The 22,743-nt window shown below is 37.6% G+C and overlaps 2 protein-coding genes across 2 annotated transcripts in view; one reads left to right on the top strand and one right to left on the bottom strand.

Moving 5' to 3' along the window:
- The window catches only part of ANKRD45 (ankyrin repeat domain 45), a 48,574-nt gene that overhangs the window by 25,054 nt on the left and 777 nt on the right, over window positions 1–22,743 (top strand). The window contains exons 4-5 of the mRNA XM_080824782.1: window positions 17,059–17,153; window positions 20,013–20,151. Of these exons, the coding sequence (XP_080680908.1) occupies window positions 17,059–17,153; window positions 20,013–20,151 (234 nt within the window). The remainder of the gene's footprint in view (window positions 1–17,058; window positions 17,154–20,012; window positions 20,152–22,743) is intronic.
- On the bottom strand, window positions 3,466–5,141 carry TEX50 (testis expressed 50; the record flags this gene model as incomplete). The annotated part of the gene is made up of 2 exons (XM_080824783.1): window positions 3,466–3,675; window positions 4,818–5,141. 2 exons carry the CDS (start codon window positions 5,139–5,141, stop codon window positions 3,466–3,468), a joined length of 534 nt encoding a protein of 177 aa, XP_080680909.1.

Genomic DNA, 22,743 nt, shown 5'->3' with positions numbered 1-22,743 from the left:
TATAGTTAAGAGTCTGTTTTTTGGTTTGTCTCTCTTTTTTTTTCCTTTGTTCATTTGTTAAATTCCACATAGGAGTGAAGTCATATGGTATTTGTCTTTCTCTGACTTATTTCACTTAGAATAATATTTCCTAGCTCCATCCGTGTCATTGCAAATGGCAAGATTTCATTCTTTTTTATGGCTGAATAATATTCCATTGTATAAAAACCACGCCTTTTTTTTTTTTTAAAGATATAGGTCTTTTTTTTTTTTAATTAACATACAATGTGTTATTTGTTTCAGGGGTACAGGTCTGTCATTCATCAGTCTTACACAATTCACAGCACTCACCATAGCACATACCCTCCCCAATGTCCATCACCCAGTGACCCCATCCCTCCCACCCCCCTCCACTCCAACAACCCTCAGTTTGTTTCCTGAGGTTAAGAGTCTCACATGGTTTGTCTCCCTCTCTGGTTTCATCTTGTTTCATTTTCCCCCCTCCCTTCCCCTATGATCTTCTGTCTTGTTTTTCAAGCATTTTCAGCTTTTATCAAGTTTTATTTGCACATGTAATCACGGCTGCTGATAGTGTGTGAAATCTGCTTTTTTTTCTATTTTGCTATTGACCTCAAACATTGTACTCAATAGAAACCGTACGTATTGGAAGTTAGTTGATTGACTAATTTCTGACAATTTCATCAATAATTTCTTATAAGGATATATGTATGCTATATGTTCAGGGCCATTTTCTGAGAGACTTAGGCAGAGTGGACCATTCCTTTTTTTTTTTTAATGGTGTATTTGAACCATATATTGCCTTCCCTGGTAGATACAGTTATAATAATTAAAAATGACTTTCCAGGGAAAATTATAGTGCTAGAAGTCAGAATAGCAGTTATCTTTCTGGCAGGAAGGGAATTTCTAGGATGTAGTGTTCTTTTTCTTGATCTGGTGCCTGGTGTGTTCATTTGTGAAAGTTTATTGAGCTGTAGATTTATAATTTTTGCACTTTTCTGCATGAATGTTAATGCTGCAATCAAAGGTCAAAAAGCTATGTTTTATTTTGAATTTTAGTGATTTTGGGGGTTAATTCATTTCCACAGCCATGTAGAACATAGCTTAGGGATTCCAGGGAGATAATACCTGTGTAATTATGAATGTATACACACATTGGTTAAAAAACTAGTATTTGTGAAGTTCCTGGCATTCATTTCGCATGGTTCTCTTGCATTTGTGCTCAGCAAGCATTTATTAAATGTCCACTACAAGTATAGCATTGTTGCAGGCACACCTGGTTGTTCCTGCCCTCTGGACATTTGTTAGGTGGGGGATGATAAGCTATAGACATAAAAATATCAGAAAGCCTACGAAGAAGGGTTAAAATCAGCAGGGGATGTGGTCCATGCCATGGGGTGGTCAGAGAACGTGAAGTTGGAGCATGTTGGACTGGAGCTAGGCCTTGGAGAATGGGTGGGATTTTAATACATGAGAAGGGGACAGGGTGTGAACACACCCTGAGGGCTGGGAATGAGAGTGGCATATCGGGGGACAGGGATGAGATTGTCTTACTAGAATATTAGCAAGTCATAATTTGCAAAGGAGGACTACAGCACAAGTGGAATCATAAAAGCGAAAATACATAGGTACTTCGCTGGAATTCAAATACTGGTGTCTCCATTTTGAAACCTATGTGACCTTGGACAAGGTACTTAAATTCTTCATACCTTAGTTTTATTTTCCAGAAAAGGAAACCAATAATAGTTCCTACCTCTTGGGGGTTGTGAGGAATGAAATGAGACGATACAAAGCACTTCCCGCAAGACCTGGTCTGTGATTAGCACTTGAAAAATACTACCTTGTTATTACAGCCAGTTAAGACCCTGAAATGCCAGGCTAACGTGTTTTCATTTCATTTCTATTGGAATGCTGTCAGGACAAGTCTCTAACTTTCCCAATTGCTAGCCACAACTCCCCCTTTGCTGGCCTCCAGGCATCCTGTTAAAGCCTGTCTACTCCAATACCTACCCCTAAAAGGGTCTCCTCCATACTGTTGAAAATTCCACTATCAGAGAGCAATTGCTTTGGATTTTTGGGTTTTGGAGACCTTTCAAGAGTTTTCATTAAAAGAAATTTGTATCAGTGTTTTCTTAGAGGGAATTGGTTGACAGGTCAGAACTCTGAAAGGACGGAAGAGACATTTTTGGAGATGCAAGAGTAGGGTTGTGCTAAGGGAGAATGGAAGTGAGGAGGAAAGTCTGGAAAGTGGACTCATAGATAATGAGTTTTATTTAATAATATTTAATAATATTTTGATAATTTAATAATTAATATTAAATTTGATTTAATAATTAATATTAAATTTGGTTTAATATTAAATTTAATATTTAATAATAATTTAATAATAATCTAATAATTTAATAATAATTAAATAATTTTATTTAATTTTATTTTATTTAATAAATTTATAAATAAATTTATAAATAAATGTTATTTATTTAATAAATTTAATAATCCACAATCCCAGAGCAGGCACTATTCTGTTACTTGTAAAGACTATAGAGTTATATATTACTGTTTCGAGAATTGTTTTTTAAAAATTTTAAAAGTTTTTTTTTTTCCCTCCCCCTTATATTGATGGGAGGTATGTTACAAAGCTGGCATGTTTTTCTGGCATTTTTCAACATGTTTTAAATAAAATCTTCTATCCTGGTCTCAGATAGGTCTCCCAATTTTTTTGGAAAATATGGTAACCATACTTATAAAAATTGAGGTGGCTGATCAACAAAAGCCCAGAGTACTTTCTAAACACTGAGGTATCTCATCAACCAAAGCCTGAATTTTAAAAGTGTTGATACTTAATCATTTGTCATAATGAAAATGGAAAAATTTATACTTTAAAAAATTATCCTATTTCTTAATATTTCCATACTATTTTAGCAATCTGATATGGGAACCTAAAGTCTCTGTGTGGCCAAAAAAATCTACTCAAGAAAGTGAGAAAAAAATCACTAATTAACTAATTAATTAATTAAAAGTAGCTTTCCATACCCAGGGTGGAGCCCAATGTGGGGCTTGAACTCATGACCCTGAGATCAAGATCTGAGCTGAGATTAAGAGTCAGACGCTTAACCAATTGAATCATGCAGGCAACCCACAAATATTTTTTAAATCAGATTTATTGAAACACTTAATCAAGATTCTATTCTACATATTGGTTAATGATTAATTATTTAATACACTAAAAGGAAAAAACACTTAAATATGAAGAAGTAATTGTATACAATCTTTTTCTAGTAAGTATGGATGCCTTTTTAGCAAAAGTAATTTTTCAACCCATACTTCTTTGGAAAGATTCAGTGAAGTATGTGATAAAAAAATTACAAAGGCTCTCGAAGAACCATTTTTATCCTTGCATGAGTTGTTTCAACAGATTTCTTATGTAACCTCCATGTTGGACTGGGCTACATTTGCATACAGATGGGTCTAGTATCCTCTGGCTCCTTCTTCACTCTTCTTCTTCTTCAGTTTTCCGTACTTGACTTTCTTAGCTGGAGTATGCTGGGACATCTGATTCAGGTACTTGGTCATCATTGATGTTGTGGCCACCAGCCGGCAGAGTATTTGATCAATGTCATAGATGGACGGATTTTCCAGGTCATTAACAAATTTATCTGAGGAGGCTGGTTTTTTCAGCTAAAAGAAGACAGACAGATGATATTACAGATTTTTTTTCCTACTGTAATTCAAATTACATTTGTTTTCTGGATATGTACACTTAAACTCTAAACACTACATATGATTTATCTATACAAAAGAAAGGTTACTATAAAAGAAAGGTGTGAGCGCAGAAGAAATGCTCTTTTGTATATGATCTCATATAAGATTACAGTGATCATTATCATGATCAGCGAGCATTTAATATGTGCTTTTTATGGTTAGAGCATTCTGCTGAAAGAAATTACTTGAATATTAGTAGAATATTTTCCTTTACTAACATATCATCAACGTGCATCAACATATAATGCAATCAAATCCTAGTAATGTCATAAATATCTAATTGTTGTGAAAGTCAATGAGCTTTTTTTTTTAAAAGATTTTATTTATTTGACACAGTGAGAGAGAGCTCACAAGTAGGCAGAGAGGCAGGTAGGGGGTGGGGGAAGCAGGCTCCCTGCTGAGCAGAGAGCCTGATGCGATGCGGGGCTCGATCCCAGGACCCTGAGATCACGACCTGAGCCGAAGGCAGAGGCCCAACCCATTGAGCCACCCAGGTGCCCCAGTCAATGAGCTTTTAAGATTGCCTCAAAATACAGTTCCATTGGCAAAGTGGGAAATTAGTTTAAGAGCACCATTTCCCAGAATATTATCCTTACCTTAGAAATGAGTTTGCAGTCTATTTAAAAAAGAAAAAATAATACATGACAACTTTGACATACTTAGCTTTCTTAGGTAGTTCTGCAAGGGACTTTACAGATCCCTTGTCCAGACACTTCATTTATGGGTGAGACAGCAAAGATTGAGTGACTAACCTATGGGCCCAAACAGATAACTTCATCTCTTAACCATTCTATTCATTGTAGCTCATTACATTCCTGATATATTTTGTAACTTGAGAGGATGAACTAGATTATTTTAAAGACTTTCTAATTCAATACACATTATTGAACCCCAAGTATGTGCAAGACAATGTATTACATGTTTGGGGGTGAGTGGGGGGAGCAAGGAGATGTTACAAAGAGGAATAAGACATGGTACGTTCCCTCAAAGAAGCTGATAATCTTATGTTTTAAAGTCTATAGTATTTACAACTATTACTATTTGCATCACTAATTCACCTTTTTTTGGTGTTTTTTCCATTTCATCCACAGGTAATGCACAGATAAAACAGACAGTATTAAAAAGAGAGCTTGTACTAAAATATAAATGAGATGTAAAGAACCCTGAAATAGATCCATATTAGCAAAACTGCAGCATAGTTTGTCCAGAGGGTAAGGTAGACAGTGAGACGGAGAAGGCTTAACTTTCAGATAATGCATTTCTTCTGGAAAAATCTCCCATCCAACCTTTGTCCAGATAGTTCCATCACAAATGCAGCAGCTCTCCCTAAGGAAGCAGATAAACAACAGAGAAAAAGTTAGGGATAGTCCTTGAATGGACATCTTTCTGAATTGGGGAAAAAAAAATCTACAGCCAAAAAATTGGTCACAGAGCAGGATCACTCTGGGATCAGTTAATATGGTGCTCCACTGGAAGCATCGTCAGCATAATATACACTGAGGACCATTATAACATCATCAGTCATAGTGATTCAGTAGAGATTCAGTGATGTCATAAAGGACCACATGAGAACAAAAAGGTGTCATCCAGCCAATTACTGGGTTTCTTTCTTACTTACTTTTTTTTTTTTTTTTAAGATTGTATTTTTAAGTAATCTCTACACCCAGCATGGGACTTGAACTCACAGCCCCAAGATTAAGACTTGCATGCTCCACCAACTGAGCCAGCCCGGCTTCCCTACTGGGTTTCTTAGGGATGTTTTTCCTTGCTTTTCATCAGAATGTTTTGAACTTTTTCCCTTTCCTGAAAAATGAAGACTTTCCTAATTTTTGCTTACTAATAACTTCTGTAATCACATTAACAGATTTTCATGGAAATAATTTACTTATATCTCTTCCAAGCCTTCTGAGGTATGGCAGTTTTATATCTCCTTAAAAAGTTGCTAGAGCCATACCTTCCACACAATTTAGCATCTGCTTCTGTTTTTTTTCACTCTTCCCTTCAAATAGCTAAGCAAAAATTGAGTTCCAACCGTCTTTTAAATTATATCCCTATGGTGGCAATGTGGTACTGTCCGATAGCGAGTGAGGGGTGGGGAATTTGGCATGGAGTATGATAAAAAGAGAAGACATAAATCCTGCCTTTAAAAAGCTTACTGTCTAGAGATAGAAGCGAAAAATAAGGTCAGAAAAATTGTAAGACAGACTAAAATGAGAGCTAACTCAAATTATAATCATGTAACAGTTGAGAGAGCAATGAGCTCTACTTGGGAGAATCAGAAGTTTCACAGAAGAGTATTTGAGTCAGCTTGGAAGAATGAATAGAATTTTGGGGGTGCCTGGGTGGCTCGGTGGGTTAAGCCTCTGCCTTCAGCTCAGGTCATGATCTCAGAGTCCTGGGATCAGGCTCTCTGCTCAGTGGGGAGCCTGCTTCCCCCTCTCCCTTTGCCTATCTCTCTGCCTACTTGTGATATCTGTCTGTAAAATAAATAAATAAAATCTTTTTTAAAAAATGAGTAGAATTTTGGAAGATGGCAATGTCAAGAGGGCATCTTAGGTTGAGGAAACATGATAGAGAAATTCTATGTCAAAATTCATATAATAAATATTTATCGAGTACCTCTATGTGCTAAATACTCTTCCAGGACCTGAGAATATATGTACAACTTGGCACAAAACAGAATCTTTATGTTCCTGACGTTTACTTTCCGGGAGGAAGACCCATAAATTTATGTCAAAATCTATAAATCTATGGAGTGCTTTCAAGAAAAGTAGAGCAGCAAGGGGGTTATGGAGTCTCCAGTAAGGGAATGAGTGAGTGTGCGTTCCCTTAGAGAGGGCGAGCTGGAAAGGCCTCTCTGATAAGCAAATGTCTGAGCAGAGACCTGAGGAACTGAGAGAGGGTGAGGTTGGCAGGCGGGGATGTTGCTCTGTAAATAATGGTTAAACTCTCCAGATGAATGCTGGAAGGGATGAAGCTAGCTAGACAAGTAGTTTGTGGCTAGATGGGTGTTAGACGGATCTGTGTTTTATTCAGTAGTCAGTAGGGGGTCATTTAGAGAATTTTGAGGAGAGGAGTGACATCATAATAAACTTACCCAGTGCTTTACTCTGTCCCAGGCACTGCGCCAAGACACTTGCATGCATCATAGTACATTTTGTTTAGTTCTTATGACAGTTCTGTGAGGACTGTACTATAATACTTCCCTTTTATAGACGAAACTTAGAGGTATTACTGTGTCTCCCCCACCCCCAACTCATATGTTGGATACTAAGGCCCGGAGTAATAGTTTCAGGTGGAACCCTCACGAATAAGATTAGTGCCCTTGTAAGCATTCCCACAGAGCTCCCTGGCCCCTTCCACCACGTGAAGGCATAGTGAGAAGGTGCCAGCTATGAAGGAAGAGGGCTCTCCTCAGACTGCAGCCATGTTGGTGCCTTGATCTTGGATTTCTCAGTCTCCAGAACTTTGAGAAATGAATTTCTGTTGTTTATAATCTACCCAACCAGTGATGTTTTGCTATAGCAGCCTGAATGCCTTACACAGGTTGTATTAAGATGAAGCTTGCAATATACTCCTTTCTCTACCAAACCACCCCAAATAAACATGTGCTCTCGGTAAAATCAGTGCGCTTATTATACAAATGCAGTTTCATGACAAGTTCTTCAGTCCTGTCTTCTAATTCCTCCATCCTGTACTGGAATTCTGGAACTACCACTGCCTCCAAGTTACCCATAGTGTAGCCAAAATCTAGACCTTGGATTCCAGTTTAGGGAACTAATTTTGCTTGTAGCATGAATGATGAGTTTGAAGCTGTGAAGGGCTGAAAGCAAGGATACTAATTAATTGGTCCCTGTACATTAATACAATTCCTGGAGCACCTGGGTGGCTCAGTCCATTGAGTGTCCAACTCTTGATCTTGGCTTGGGTCTTGATCTCAGGGTCGTGCATTCAAGCCCTGTGTTGAGCCCAGCACGGAGCCTACTGAAGAAACAAACAAACAAACAAAACCCCCCAAAACTATTCCAGACGTGGGTCTGAATTTGACCTCTCTTATTATGTCCACTTTACAGATAGACAAATGAAGCTTAGGAGTTTGTTAGGTAGTACAGATGACACAGTTGAGTATTACAGTGATTTTTTTTTAAGTTTCTATTTCAATTCCAGTTAGTTACCATGCAGTGTAATATTAGTTTCAAATATACAATTTAGTGATTCAACACCTCCACATAACACCCAGTGCTCATCACAAGTGCCCTCCTCAATCCCCATCACCTTTTTCACCCAGTCCCCGCCCCCGTAACCATCAGTTTGTTCTCTATAGTTAAGAGTCTGTTTCTTGGTGTGCCCCCCCTTTTTTCCCCCTTTACTCCTTTGTTTTGTTTCTTAAATTCCTCATAGGAGCAACATCATATGGTATTTGTCTTTTTCTGATTGACTTATTTTGGCTTAGCATAATACTCTCTAGCTCCATCCACATCCTTGCAAATGGCAAGATTGCATTCTTTTTTAAGGTTAAATAATATTCCATTTTATATATATACCACATCAGAATTGATGTCCTTCGGTTGATGGACACTTGGGCTATTTCTGTACTCTGGCTGTTGTAGATAGTGCTGCTATAAACATCAGGGCGCACATATCCTTTGAATTAGTGTTGTTGTATTCTTTGGGTAAATACATAGTGCTGCAATTCCTGAATTGTAGAGTGGTTCTAGTTTTGACTCTTTGAGGATTCTCCATACTTACCCCAGTGGCTGCCCTGGTTTGCCTTCCCACCAGCAGTGCAAGAGGGCTCCCCTTTCTCCACATCCTCGTCAACACCTGTTGTTTCTTGTGTTTTTTATTTTAGCCATTCTGACAGGTGTGAGGTGATCTCATTGTAGTTTTGATTTGTATTTCCCTGATGATGAGTGATGTGGAACATCTTTTCATGTGTCTGTTGGCCAGCTGGATATCTTCTTTAGAAAAAATGTCTCTCCATGTCTTTTACCCATTTTTTCATTGGATTATTTGTTTTTTGAGTGCTGAGTTGTATGGGTTCTTTATATATGTTGGATACTAACCCTTTATCAGAGATGTCATTTGCAATTATTGTCCCCCATTCCACAGGTTGACTTTTAGTTTTGTAGTTGGTTTCCTTCTCTGTGCAGAAGCTTTTTATTTTGGTGAAGTCCCAATCCTTTGTTTTTGCTCTTGTTTTCCTTGCCTCCAGAAAAGAAAAGAAGTTGCTGTGGCTGATGTCGAAGAGGTTACTGCCTGTGTTCTCTGCTAGGATTTTAGTAGTTTCCTGTCTCACATTTAGGTGACAGTTATTTTGAAGTTATTTTTGTGTGTGGTGTAAGAAAGTGGTTCAATTTCATTCTTTTGCATGTTGCTGTCCAGTTTTCCCAACAGCATTTGTTGAAGAGACTCTTTTCTATTGGCTATTAATTCCTGCTTTATTGAAGATAAATTAACCCTATAGTTGTGGGTTCATTTCTGGGCTTTCTATTCTGTTCCATTGATCTGTGTGTCTGTTTTTGTGCCAGTACAATACTGTTTTGATCACTACAGCTTTGTAATATAACCTGAACTCCAGAATTGTGATGCCTCCAGCTTTGCTTTTCTTTTTCAAGGTGGCTTAGGTATGTGGGGTCTTTTGTGGTTTTATACAAATTTTAGGATTATTTGTTCTAGCTCTGTGAAAAATACTATTGGTAGGGATTGCATTAAATATGTAGATCACTTTGAGTAGTATAGAAATTTTAACAATATTTGTTCTTCTAATCCATAAGCATGGAATGTTTTTCCATTTCTTTGTTTTTCATATTCATCTCTTTCATCAGTGTTTTATAGTTTTCAGAGCACTGCTCTTTCACCTCTTCGGTTAGGTTTATTCCTAGGTATTTTATGGTTTTTAATATAATTGTAAATGGGATCAATGTCTTAATTTGTCTTTCTGGTTCTTCATTATTGGTATATAGAAATGCAGCAGATTTCTGTATGTTGTTTTTGTAACCCATGACTTTACAGATTTTGTGTATCAGTTCTACAGATTTTTGGTGCAGTCTTTTGGGTTTTTTATATAGAGTATTATATCATCTGCAAATAGTGAGTGTTTGGCTTCTTTTGTGCCAATTTGGGTACCTTTCATTTCTTTTTGTTTCTGATAGCTGATTCTGATATCTGATAGCTGATTGCTATCAGTGTACTGATAGCACTTCCAGTATTATGTTGAATAACAGTGGTGAGAGTAGACATCCCTGTCTTGTTTCTGACCATGGAGGAAAAGCTCTGGTTTTTTTTTCCCATTCAGAATAATATTAGTTGTGGGTTTTTCATATATGGACTTTATTATGCTGACATATGTTCTTTCTAACCCTACTTTGTTGAGAATTTTTGTCATGAATGGATGTTGTACTTTGTCAAATACTTTTTCTGCATCTATTGAAAGGGTCATATGGTTCTTATCCTTTCTTTTATTAATGTGGTGTATCACATTGATTGATATGTGAATATTGAACCATGCTTGCAGCCCAGGAATAAACCCCACTTCCTTTATTCACAGACGATTCCACCAAACATTTAAAGAACAGCTAATACATATTCTTCTCAAACTATTCCAAAAAATAGAAAAGGAAGAAAAATATCCAAAAGCATTCTATGAGGCCATGATTGGTGAATGATTCTTTTAATGTACTGTTGGGTTCAATTTGCTGTTGAGAATTTTTGCATCCATGTTCATCAGGGATATTGGCCTGTAGTTTTCTTTTTAGGGGAGTCTTTTTCTGGTTTTGGTATCAGGGTATTGCTGGCCTCATAGAATGAATTTCAAAACTATTCTTTGTAATAGTTTGAAAAGAATAGATGTTAACTTTTCTTTAAATATTTGGTAGAATTTGTCTGTGAAGCCGTCTGACCCTGGACTTTGGTTTGTTGGGAGATTTTTATTATTGATTCAGTTTCTTTGCTGGTTATCAGTCTGTTCAAGTTTTCTATTTCTTCCTGTTTCAGTTTTGGTAGTTTATAAGGTTCTGGGGATTTATCCATTTCTTCTAGGTTGTCCACTTTGTTGGCACATAGTTTTTCATAATCTTCTCTTAGGATCGTTTGTATTTCTGTGGTGTTGGTTGTTGTTTCTCCTCTCTTGTGCGTGATTTTATTTGGGTCCTTTTTCTTTTCTTTTTGATAAGTGTGGCTAGGGGCTTATCAACTTAGTTAATTCTTTCAAAGAACCAGCTCCTGGTTTCAAAGAACCAGCTCCTTTCCATTGTTTTTTTTTAGTTTCTATATCATTTATTTCTAATCTTTATTATTTCCTTTCTTCTGTTGGCTTTGAGCTCTTTTTCTTGTCCTTTCTATCCTTTAGGTGTAAGTTTAGGTTGTTTATTTGAGATTTTTCTTGCCTCTTAAGGTAGGCCTGTATTGCTATATACTTCCCTCTTGTGATCACTTTTGCTGCATCCCAAACCTTTTGGACCATTTTGTTTTCATCTTCATTTGTTTCTAAGTATTTTTAATTTCTCATTTGATTTCATGGTTGACATATTCATTGTTTAGTAGCATGTTATTTAAGCTCCATGTATTTGTGGACTTTTCAAAAAAAAATTTTTTTTTTGTGGTTGACTTCAAATTTCATAACATTGTGGTCAGAAAATATGGATGGTATGATCTCAGTCTTTTCGTACTTGTTGAGGCCTAATTTGTGACTTAGTATGTGATCTGTTCTGGAGACCATCCCATGTGCACTTGAAAAGAATATGTACCCTGCTGTTTAGGATGGAATGTTCTGAATATGTTTGTTAAGTCCATGTGGTCCAGTGTGTTCTTCAAAGCCATTATTTCCTTTTTGATTTTCTGTTTAGATGATGTATGCATTGATGTAATACAATATTATTGTATTATTATCAATTAGTTCCTTTATGTTTCTTTATTATTTAATGTATTTGAGTGCTCCCATACTGGATGCATAAATGTTTATAATTATTAGATCTTCTTTTGGGATTATCCCATTTATTATGATATAATGCCCTTCTTTATCTCTGTTACAGTCTTCATTTTAAAGTCTAGTTTTCCTGTAAAAGTATTGCTACTCTGGGGGCGCCTGGGTGGCTCAGTGGGTTAAAGCCTCTGCCTTCGGCTCAGGTCATGATCCCAGGGTCCTGGGATCGAGCCCCACATTGAGCTCTCTGCTCAGCGGGAAGCCTGCTTCCTCCTCTCTCTCTCTCTGCCTGTCTCTCCACCTACTTGTGATCTCTCTCTCTGTCAAATAAATAAATAAAATCTTTAAAAAAAAAAAAAAGTATTGCTACTCTGGTGTTCTTTTGACATCCAGTAGCATGATAAATGGTTCTCTATCCCTTCACTTTCAATCTGCAGGTAAAAAATGAGTCTCATGTAGGCAGCATATAGATGTCTTGTTTGTTTGTTTTCTACTCTGTGTTTTTTGATTTGAACATTTAGTCCATTTACATCCAGAGTAATTATTGATAGATATGTACTTAGTGCCATTTTATTACTTGTTTTGTCATTGTTTCTGGAAGTATTCTCTGTTCCTTTCTTGTCTTTGTCACTTTTGGTCTTTCCTTTCTACTCAGGGAGTTCCTTTTAATATTTCTTGCAGGGCTGGTTTAGTTTTTGTTTGTCTGGGAAACTTTTTCTCTTCTTCTCTTCTGAATGATGGTCTTGCTGGGTAGAATATTCTTGGCTACAGATTTTTCCCATTCAACACTTTGAATATGTCATGCCACTCCCTTCTGACTTGCCATGTTTTTCTTGAGAAATCTGCAGCCAGCCTTATGGGTCTTCCCTTGTAAGTTAAGGATTTATTTTGTCTTGCTGCTTTTAAGATTTTTTTCTTTATCACTATATTTTGCAAATTTAGTTACAGTATTTTTGGTGTTGGCCTGCTTTGGTTGATTTTGATGGGAGTTCTTTGTGTCTCTTGGATCTGGGTATTTGTTTCCTTCCCCAGATTAGGGAATTTTTTTGCTATTATTTCTTCAAATAAATTTTCTGCCCCCTTTTCTCTCTTCTTCTTCTGGGACTCATAATACAAATGTTATTACTTTTTATGAAGTCACTCAGTTCCCTAAGTCTATTCTCATGTTCCATAATTCATTATCTCTTTTGTCCAGCTTCCTTATTTTCCGTTATTTTGTCTTCTGTATTGCTAATTCATTCTTCCTTTTCTTCCAGCCTGGTGTTCATTGCCTCAAGCCTGTTTCTAATCTCAGTCATTGCAATTTCATTTCTGACAGATTCTTTTTAACTCTATTATTTATGTGTGATGGGTCTCCCTGAAGTCTTCCATTCTTTTCTCAAGTTCAGGGAGTATCCTTATGATGCCTTAAATTCTCCATCAGGCACGTTACTTATATTTGTTTCATTTAGATCTCTATCCATAACCTTATCTTATTCTTTCATATGGTCTGAATTCTTCCATCTTAGCACTTTGTTTAAGTCTTTTCTGCCTCCTCCCACTCCCCCTCCTCCCCCTCTTCCTTCATCACCTCCTTCTCCTTTCTTCTTTTCTTCTTCTTCTTCTTCCTCTTCTTTGTGTCTTCCTCTCTCGCTTTAGTTGTAGAATTTGTTCAGGTTCGTTTCTGGGAAATTTAGTATGATCATTACCTACTTGTGTCTGTGGGACAAGATGAGCCTACAGTCCCCCTATCCTGCTTCCATCTTCCTCTGTAGAGTGATCTTTTTAACTCTCTCAAAAACTCCCATATGGACTTTCATGAGACTGTATGATGATCATGGTAGGCTGGATAATGGCCCCCAAATATACCCAGGTCATTAACTGGAGTCCATGAATGTTATAGGGCAAAATGGACTTTGCAGATATGATTAAGGATTTTGAGATTGAGAGATTATCCTGGATTCTCCTGGTGGACCCTAAGTGTAATCACAAGTGTCCTTACAAGAAGGAAATAGATGTTTGACACGAAGAGGAGAAGGTGATGTGACTGGAAGCAGAGAATGGCATGATGTACTTTGAAGGTGTTGGGAGGGACCACAATCTGAGGAAAACAGAAAATTGCTGGAAGCTGAAAAAGGCAAGGAATAGTTTTTCCCCTTCAGGCCTTTAGAAGGAGTCAGCCCTGTCTGTGCTTGACTTTAGTCCAGTGAAGTCAATTCAGACTTCTGGCACCCAGAAATGTAAAAGAATACATTAGCGTCTTAAGCCATTAAGTCTGTGATAATTTATTATAGCAGCCATAGAAAACTAAGACAGATTTTGGTACCTGGAATTAAGGTACAGCTATAAAAAATATCTAAAAACATGGAAGCAGGGACGCCTGGGTGGCTCAGTTGGTTAAGCAGCTGCCTTCGGCTCAGGTCATGATCCCGGCGTCCTGGGATCGAGTCCCGCATCGGGCTCCTTGCTCGGCAGGGAGCCTGCTTCTCCCTCTGACTCTGCCTGCCACTCTGTCTCCCTGTGCTCTCTCGCTCTTTCTCTCTCTGACAAATAAATAAATAAAATCTTTAATAAAAAAAAAAAAAAAACATGGAAGCAGCTTTGGAATTGGGTAGTGAGTAGATGGAAGAATTTTGAGGTGCAAAATAGAAAAAGCTTAGATTGCCTTGAGCAGACTGTTGGTAGAAACACAGACAGTAGAGATGCTGCTGGTTAGGGCTCATGTTATTGGAAAACAGAGGAAAGACAACAATGGCAGAAAGCTGAATTGTGTCCTGTCCGTATATCAAAAGCAGAATTTGTAAGTGGGGAACTTGGACCTTTCGCTAAAGGGATTTCCAAACAAAGTGTTGAAGGCATGACCTGGTTTCTTCTTGTTGCTTATAGTAAAATGTGAGAGGGGAAAGATATACTGAGGAAAAAAACTGTTATGTAAAAGAGAAATGGGACTTGATGACTTGGGAAATTCTCAGCCTATCCAGGTAGCAAAAGTGCTAAAATTAGGAGATTCACTGTTAGGAAAGTGTGCTCTGGAGAAAAAGCAAGGATGTGGCTGAACAGTGTTTTGTGGGTGCTGAAGAGATTGGGAATGTTACTCATGGCTTCCCTCAGCCATCTTAGCAGAAGCGAGAAATAGAAATAAGATTGTCTAAGAAGGACCCATGGAGGAGCCTGTTGTTTAACGTAATGAGTCTCTGTGGCTTGCAGGGAGACTCGCAAGGTTTTTGAGAATGTTATACCAGTAGGAGCACTGTCAGTTTGAACAAAAGGAGATGAGAAAACAAAAAGTAAAAAGGCTGTTTGGGGCACCTGGCTGGCTTAGTTGGTTAAGCATCTGGCTTTGGCTTAGGTTATGATCTCAGGGTCCTGGGATAGAGCCCCGCATCGTGTCATCAGGCTCCCTGGTCAGTGGGGAGTCTGCTTCTCCTTCTCCCTCCGCTGCTCCCCCTGATTGTGCTCTCTCTCTCAAATAGATAAATAAAATCTTAAAAGAAAAAAAAAAAGGAAAAAAGGCTGCTGGACTCCCAAAACCCTACAGGCAGGAAACAGACTGATGAGGCTATTCAGCTGTGAACACATGCTACCTTTCCTTAAAAAATAAAATGACTCAGTCTGGAGCGCAGGCCAAGAGGATGGAGACTTCTGCCACATAGGATTATTCCTAGGTCTTGACATCTAAGAGGATTTGCCCTGTGGGATTCCAAAATTGCTTGGGACTGGTGACTCCTGTTTTCCTTCCACTTCCTGCCTTTCTGAATGGCAGTGTCTACAACTCTTACACTGCGTCTGTCCCACCATTGTGTTTTGGGAGTAGAGAACTTGATTTCTAGTTTCACAAGTCTGTAGGTGGAGTGGAATTTTTACTCCAGGATGATGGATCTCACCAAAGTTTCACCCATAGCTTGTTTAGATGATTTAGATAATGAGATTTAAGACTTCTGAGTTGATATTTTAGATGAGCATTTGGACATTGGGTTGATGTTGTAATGTGTTGAGATTTTTGGATGTTGGGATGAGGTAAATGTATTTTGCATGTGGGTTAGATGTGAATTTTAGGGCAGGCTGTGATGAGCTGAAAAATGGCTACCAAACATATCTAGGTCCTTATACCTGGAAACTGTGAATGTTATTTCATATGGCAAAATGGATTTTGTAGATCCTTCAGTCAAGCATGGGGAGATTATTCTGGATTATCAAGGTGAGCCATAATGTACTTTGAAGATGTAGGAAAGAGCCACCAGTCATGGATACAGGCTACCACTAGGGCAAGAAAATGGGTGTTCCTCTTAGGTCCCTCAGAAGGAATCAGCCCAACACCTTGACTTTAGCCCATTGATACCAATTTTAAACTTCTGGATTCCAGAACTGTGAGAGAATAAATTTGTGTTGTTGTAAGCCATCAAAATCTGTGGCCACTTGTTATAGCAGCCACAGAAGGTAAATACACCAACCTTCAAATTAATTTGGGGCTTATCTACAATTTGCAATATTCAGTTGTTCCATCTAGGAATATGGTAAACCTTTCCATTTATTTGAGTCTTTTATTTCTCTCAAGGTGTAATTTTATTCAAACAGGTTTTGCAGATTTTGTGATGACTTTACTAAGGGTGCTATAGTGAATGGCATTATTTTAAACACTTGAAAGAAGGAAAGACAGGAAGAAAGAAAGAAAGAGAAAATCTGGGTGCCTAGCTGGCTCAGTTGGAGGAACATGCCCCTCTTGATCTCAGGGTTATAGGTTTGAGCCTCATGGGTGTAGAGATTACTTAAATAAATAAATATTTAAAAAAGAGAAAAAATATTTTTGAGTTTATTTTGAAGGACCACAAAGGGTAAAAGCAAGTGACAGCTTATTTATTGGAAATGAATTTTTGTTCCTTTCTCTAGAGTAGATATTTTAATGGAATATGGTCTCTTTAGGATTAGGTGTCACATTTAATATTTATTTGTCTTCAAAATTTTAGCATCATTTTAGGAACACAATGAATGTCCCAAAGTGCTATGCTAGTTAAGTATTATCTACTCAAAATTCAATGAAACAACCTTAACAAATCTTCTACACACATTTTTTTAAAATTTTTTACTTTACTTGAGAGAGAGAGCAAGCAAGAGAGAGAGAATGAGCCCGGTGGGGGGGGGGGGTGGGGGAAGGGGCAGATGTAGGGGAAGAAGCAGATTCCTCACTGAGCAGGGGTCCCAACATGGGGCTCAATCACAGGACCCCAAGATCATGACCTGAGCTGAAGGCAGACACTTAACCAACTGAGCCACGCAGGTGCCCATTCTATTACATAGTCTTTATAAACTCCGGATATATAATAGTACCTTGTAAATAATTGAGCGTATTTTTTAGTCTTTGTCTTACTATTGTGCATTTTATTGTCCTGTTCCTTCAGAGGCAAGGCTGGCTCTGAAAAAATATATTGCAAAGGTCTCTGGAGCTGTTACAGACACAGAAAAGGGACCAGGGAAGCTCTTTAAGGAAGACAAGGTACTGCATTGTGATTATTGTTCGTTCTGAAGTCTTTTGAGATTTTTGCCTTCCATCTTTAATTTCTATACCAATACTCTAGAGGTAGGTGGTAGTCCTTACTGCTGTCTTGTCCCTCCCTTCCAACCTTCCTCCTACCTTCCTTTCCTCCCTCCTTCCTTCCTTTACTCCTTCCTTAGTAAACTACTAGTAAGAAATAGACTGATAAAAATTAAATGAAATAGTATTAAGGAGTGACATAGAGATGTATGTACTAAGTATCACACTCAATAGCATGATACTTTTTCAAAAAAATAAATTTATTTATTTTTTGAGAGAGAAAACATGAGCATGCATGAGCAAGGGGGGAGGGGGCGGGACAGAGGGACAGGAAGACAGAGTCTTAGGCAGACTCTGCATGCTGAGTGGGGATCCTGATGCAAGGCTCAATCTTACAACCCTGAGATCACCATCTTGAGATCATGACCTGAGCCGAAATCAAGAGACAGGTGCTTAACTGAGTCAGCCAGGCACCTGAACTTGAATATATTTTTTAAATGTATTGTTGAGCGGGAAAGAAAAATCAGGAAAGACTACAGAGATTTTCATAAACTTCAAGACTAAGCAAAATAAAACTGTATTGTTTAGGGATACCTACGTATAGCATAAAACTATTAAAAAAGAAAGCAAAGTTATAAGCACAGATTGTCAATATCTCTTGGAGGAGGATTGGGAGATGAATTACAGGCAGGGCACAGAAATAGCATTATTCTGGCAATGTTCTGGTTATTCTGTTGATTAGTGGGGTCTACTGATACTCATTTCATTAAGTTTTGCTTTAAAACTTACATATATATCATATTTTAGTTTCTTTGTATACATACATTGCATATTCAAAGTTTACATAATGGTAAAAAAAAGATACACAAATATAAGGAGAGCTAATTGTAAAGCCAACTTCCCACATTTAACATATGCTAAGTTCTGCATATAGAGTAGTTTATTGCTTTGGATATACACTAAAATAAGAAAATGTGCTCCAGGTACCAGAAATGTGTTTTGGTTTTAAATTCTCTCTCTCGGGGTACCTGGGTGGCTCACTTGGTTGGATGACTTGATTTCAGCTCTGGTTGTGATCTCAGGGTGGTGGAATGGAGTCCCACATAGGGCTCCTCACTTAGTAGGGAGTCCACTTGAGATTCTCTCTCTCTCTCTTTGTATGCCCCTCCCCCTGCTTGGGCTTGCACTCTCTCTCTCAGATAAATAAATCTTTAAAAAAATAAATTATGTCTTGCATTTCTGTGCAAGATGTTCTGTGAATTCCTTGTAACTTAAAATTCTGATGAAAAGGAATTACCTATTGCTCAGAATGTAATACATCCCCACCTCTGAGAACATGAGAAGTTACACATTTTACTTGTGGTTTGTAAAACACTTTACAAAAATCTCTTTTGAGACCAACAAAATATAGGCAAGATTCCATTAGAATCTATTGGATTCTAATTCCCAGCTATTGGATCTGGGAAACAAAAATTTCCTGCCACAGACAGTATACCTTGTCTAACAAGTTACTATAAAAGCTTTTTTAATTTCAATTTTTAAATATTTTGTTATTTGAACTAGAAAATACTGTGTACATGTAGTAATAATTAGAATAAAATTGAAATGCCTAAAGCAAACTTAACTTTCTTTCTTCCATTTCCAGTCTTACTACCTTACCCTGTGGTTCTGATAACAAGCTTGTGTTAATTTCACCATACTTGTCCCATCACTTCTATAAACATATGTATGCACACATAAACATACATACGTTTTATAAGGTTTTGTTTTTATATCAGTGGGATTACATTATACATTTTATTCTTTTTTTAAACTACATATAATTCCTTAATTTGCTTTTCTTTCTTTTAATAATATATTATGAACGTCTTTTCAAATCCACTTGATTCTACCTATGTCTGCATATAGTACTGCTTATTTAATAATATTAATATTATTAATTAATTTAATAATATTTAATAATATGGCCATACAATAAAGCATTCATTTCTCTTTCTTATTACTAACCATAGAACAAGTAAACATCTTATTTTTTTTAAGACTTTATTTATTTATTTATTTATTTGACAGACAGAGATCATAAGTTGGCAGAGTGGCAGGCAGAGGGAGAAGGAGAGGGAGAAAGAGACTCCCTGCCGAGCAAGGAGCCTGATGCGGGGCTTGATCCCAGGAACCTGGGATCATGACCTGAGCCGGAGGCAGACACTTAACTGACTGAGCCGTCCAGGGGCCCCCAAGTAAACATCTTAAAGCAGACACTCAGTTTGCTGTGCATGGGCAGAGTTAGCTTTGCAGTGCAAACTGAGACGTTTTCAGTGAGGTGGAGCTCTTCTGGAATTTCTTGCACTTCCTCTCCTCTGAACCATCTGAGAGGGAATAAAATGGATGGTCATACCATCCATCTGTTCTTCTCCAACCTTTGCAAACACTTCTCTTTATCACAGGGCCCACTGAAACTAAAGAATTAGGGAGAGGGTATACACTGGCTATACACTAGACTCTAGATTATGAGTTTTATTATATACAACATTCCACTGATGTTAGAGCTGTGTGTCCAACATAGCAACTACTAGCCACATGTAGCTGTTTTAAGCTAGAATTAATTAAAATTAAATCAAATTAAAAATCCAGTTCCTCAGTCAGACTAGCCCCTTTTCTAGGACTCAATGGCTATAAATGTCAAATGGTGACAGGTTTGGACAATGCATATAGCACGTTTCCATCATCCTAAAAAATTGTGTTGCACAGTGCTAGTTTGGAGATACTACAGAGTTTTATTTTCCAATAAACAAAAAATAAACTCTTTGTTTCTGTCTGTAGAATACTATCCTCACTGCATGCCGTGTAAAAAATGAGTGGTTGGAAACCAATCTGGAAGCTTCCATTAACGAGATTTTTGAACAGAAACAACAATTGGAAGATATTGTGACTCCTATCTTCACAAAAATGGCAACACCGCGTAAGTTTTGCATGAAAGTGGTTTGAATGTCAGAAAAGATGAATATGAGGTTCAGTGTTGTTATTTCTGAGATACTTTGATTCAAACAATCTTCATTAAGTAGCCATTAACCTTTTACCAGCACATATACAAGTATGAACTCCCTAGGTTTGTTATTAGTTTCAGTAGTAAGAATAACTAAAAATAATAACTGAATTATTTTTGCAGAGAATGTCTAATACTAATCTTACTATTGTCACCATTACTCATTGTTTAATTTTATATAATTTACTGTGCCTTTGATTTTCAACTAGGAAGGCGTGTCCTCCTAGGAGATAGAGTGGCAGAATTTGAAAAAACACTTTCAGTTTTATAACTGTATTTTGGTAAAGCCTGTTGGGGGAATACTCTTCTGTCCCTGGGGAGGGTGCACTATCAGAATCTTGGTGGCAGGCATACCTAAGAATTTGTAAAATATCAGCTTTATTGGGATATAATCCTTAGACTATAAAATTCACCATTTAAGAATGTACAAGTCAGCAGTTTTGAGTATATTCACAGAGTTATATAATCATCACCACCATCTAATCTCAGAACATTTTATCACCCCAAAAAGAAACGCTATTGGCAATCACCTCCCACCTCCTACGAGCCTCCGGCAACCACTAATCATTCCTATTTCTGTAGTTTTTCCTGTTCTGGACATTTTCACGAATCATACAATCTGTTGCGTTCTGCGTCTGGATTCTTTCATTTAGCTTATTGTTGTCAAGGTTCCTCCATGTCGGAACATGTTTCAGTGTTCTTTTTTTTTCCTGAATAATATTCTGTTGTATGGATTCAAATTTATCCATGCATTAGTTGGTGGATATTTGAGTTTCCATGCTTTTGGCTATTATAAATAACAATGCTATGAACTTTTCTGTACAAACTTGTGTGACTGCTGGTTTTCATTTCTCCTGGGAGAATTGCCAGGCTGTGCCTAATCATTTGAGGAACTGCTGAATGTTGCCAATAGTCAGTATATGTGAAGATTCCATTTTGTCCACAACATCATCAACATTTGTTATTGTCCTTTTAAAAAAATTTAGCCATCCTAGTGGGTGTAAAGTGATACCTTAATGTAGTTCAAATTTGTATTTCCTTAACTACGGATGATGTTAAGCATCTTTTTATGTGTTTATTGGCCATTTGTATACTTTCTGTGGAGAGGTATCTATTTGAATCCTTTGTCCATTTTCAAGCTGGGAAGTCTTTTTATTGTTGATTTGTAATTGTTCTTTATGTATTTTGTGGAGTCAAGTCCCTGATCAGATATATGCTTTGCAAAGATTTTCTCCCATTCTGTGGATTATCTTTTCATTTTCTTGTGTTCTTTGAGACAGAAAAGGCTTTAAGTTTGAAGTCAAATTTATCCGTTTTTCCTTTTGTTGCTTATGTGTGTCATGTCTAAGAAACATTGCTTAAGCCAAGGTCACCAAGATTTACTCCTTTTTTTTTTTTAAGAGTTTTGTAGTTTTAGCTCTTTTCTTTTAGCTTTATGGTCCATTTTGAGTTATTTTTCATATAGGATGTGAACTCATTCTTTTGAATGTGGACATTCAGTACCTAAGATTTTTTTGTTTATCAAAAGGTGCTATGGTTTTTTAACCATATGGCAGAATATCCCTTGCTGTCTTTACCCAGTATCTGTAGAGCTTATGCATAGCCCATGCTAGTCCCCTGAAGGGAGACAGAGGCTTTACACTGTCCTTGTCTGTAAGCAGCCCACCACCCAGTTTATGACTGAGCGTGCATACCTGAAAAGTTAAACTCAGTGCTGTGTATGTTCAAAGATGCCTAAGTATGAAGTGGAAGCATCATGAAGGAAGGGGAATTGCCTGAACGGACGGGTAGCAAGCGTGGAATATGAAGGGGATTCTAGAATGAAAGCCCAGTATGATGATGAAACGTTCAAACACGGGAATAGAGAAGTGGCCAAGATCCATTTGGCTGATTGTGGTTGAGTCTGTGAGCAACAGTAGAAAACAAAGTTGGAAAGTTAACTGGTGCTTACTTCATTAAAAGTACTGAATTATAAGCTTGGATGTTTGGTCTTTATTTCCAGAGGGTTGCCATTAAAAGCTTTGGGTAGCAGAGAAGAGGAGTTTAGTAGGGGAGAATACTATGGCTTTCCTTATAAAATGGCTGAAGAAGAGATTAGAGGGAGTGAAACCAACACAATCCAGGAGGGAGATGAGGCCTGAATTACTGATGGTACCGTTTGGTTCCCACTGTCTCCCTCTGGTCCACCACTGCCGTTAGCCTGGCCCGTAACCCCTCCCTGCTTCCCTTCCCATCTTCCAGGAAGATCACCTCAACCCCCACGTCTCCTACATGCCCTCCAAGCACCCAGTATCTTACACTTTCATGTTATAGAAGTGTTAGGTCTTGATGGAACCTCTGAAATGCCCCCCTCAGTTTACAGTGAAGAAAGTGAAGACCAGAGAGGGCAAGCAGTTTATTCAAAGTTATCCTATTCATAGCAGAATTAGGAAGAATAATACCAACTCTATGGGAAATGTGACTTCATAGCTTTAAATATTAGAAAAAAGAGAGAGAGAGAGAAATGGG

Source organism: Martes martes, assembly GCF_963455335.1.
Source record: "Martes martes genome assembly, chromosome: 15".
In the NCBI taxonomy this organism is placed as follows: Eukaryota; Metazoa; Chordata; class Mammalia; order Carnivora; family Mustelidae; genus Martes; species Martes martes.
This window is presented reverse-complemented; position numbering and strand designations above follow the sequence as displayed.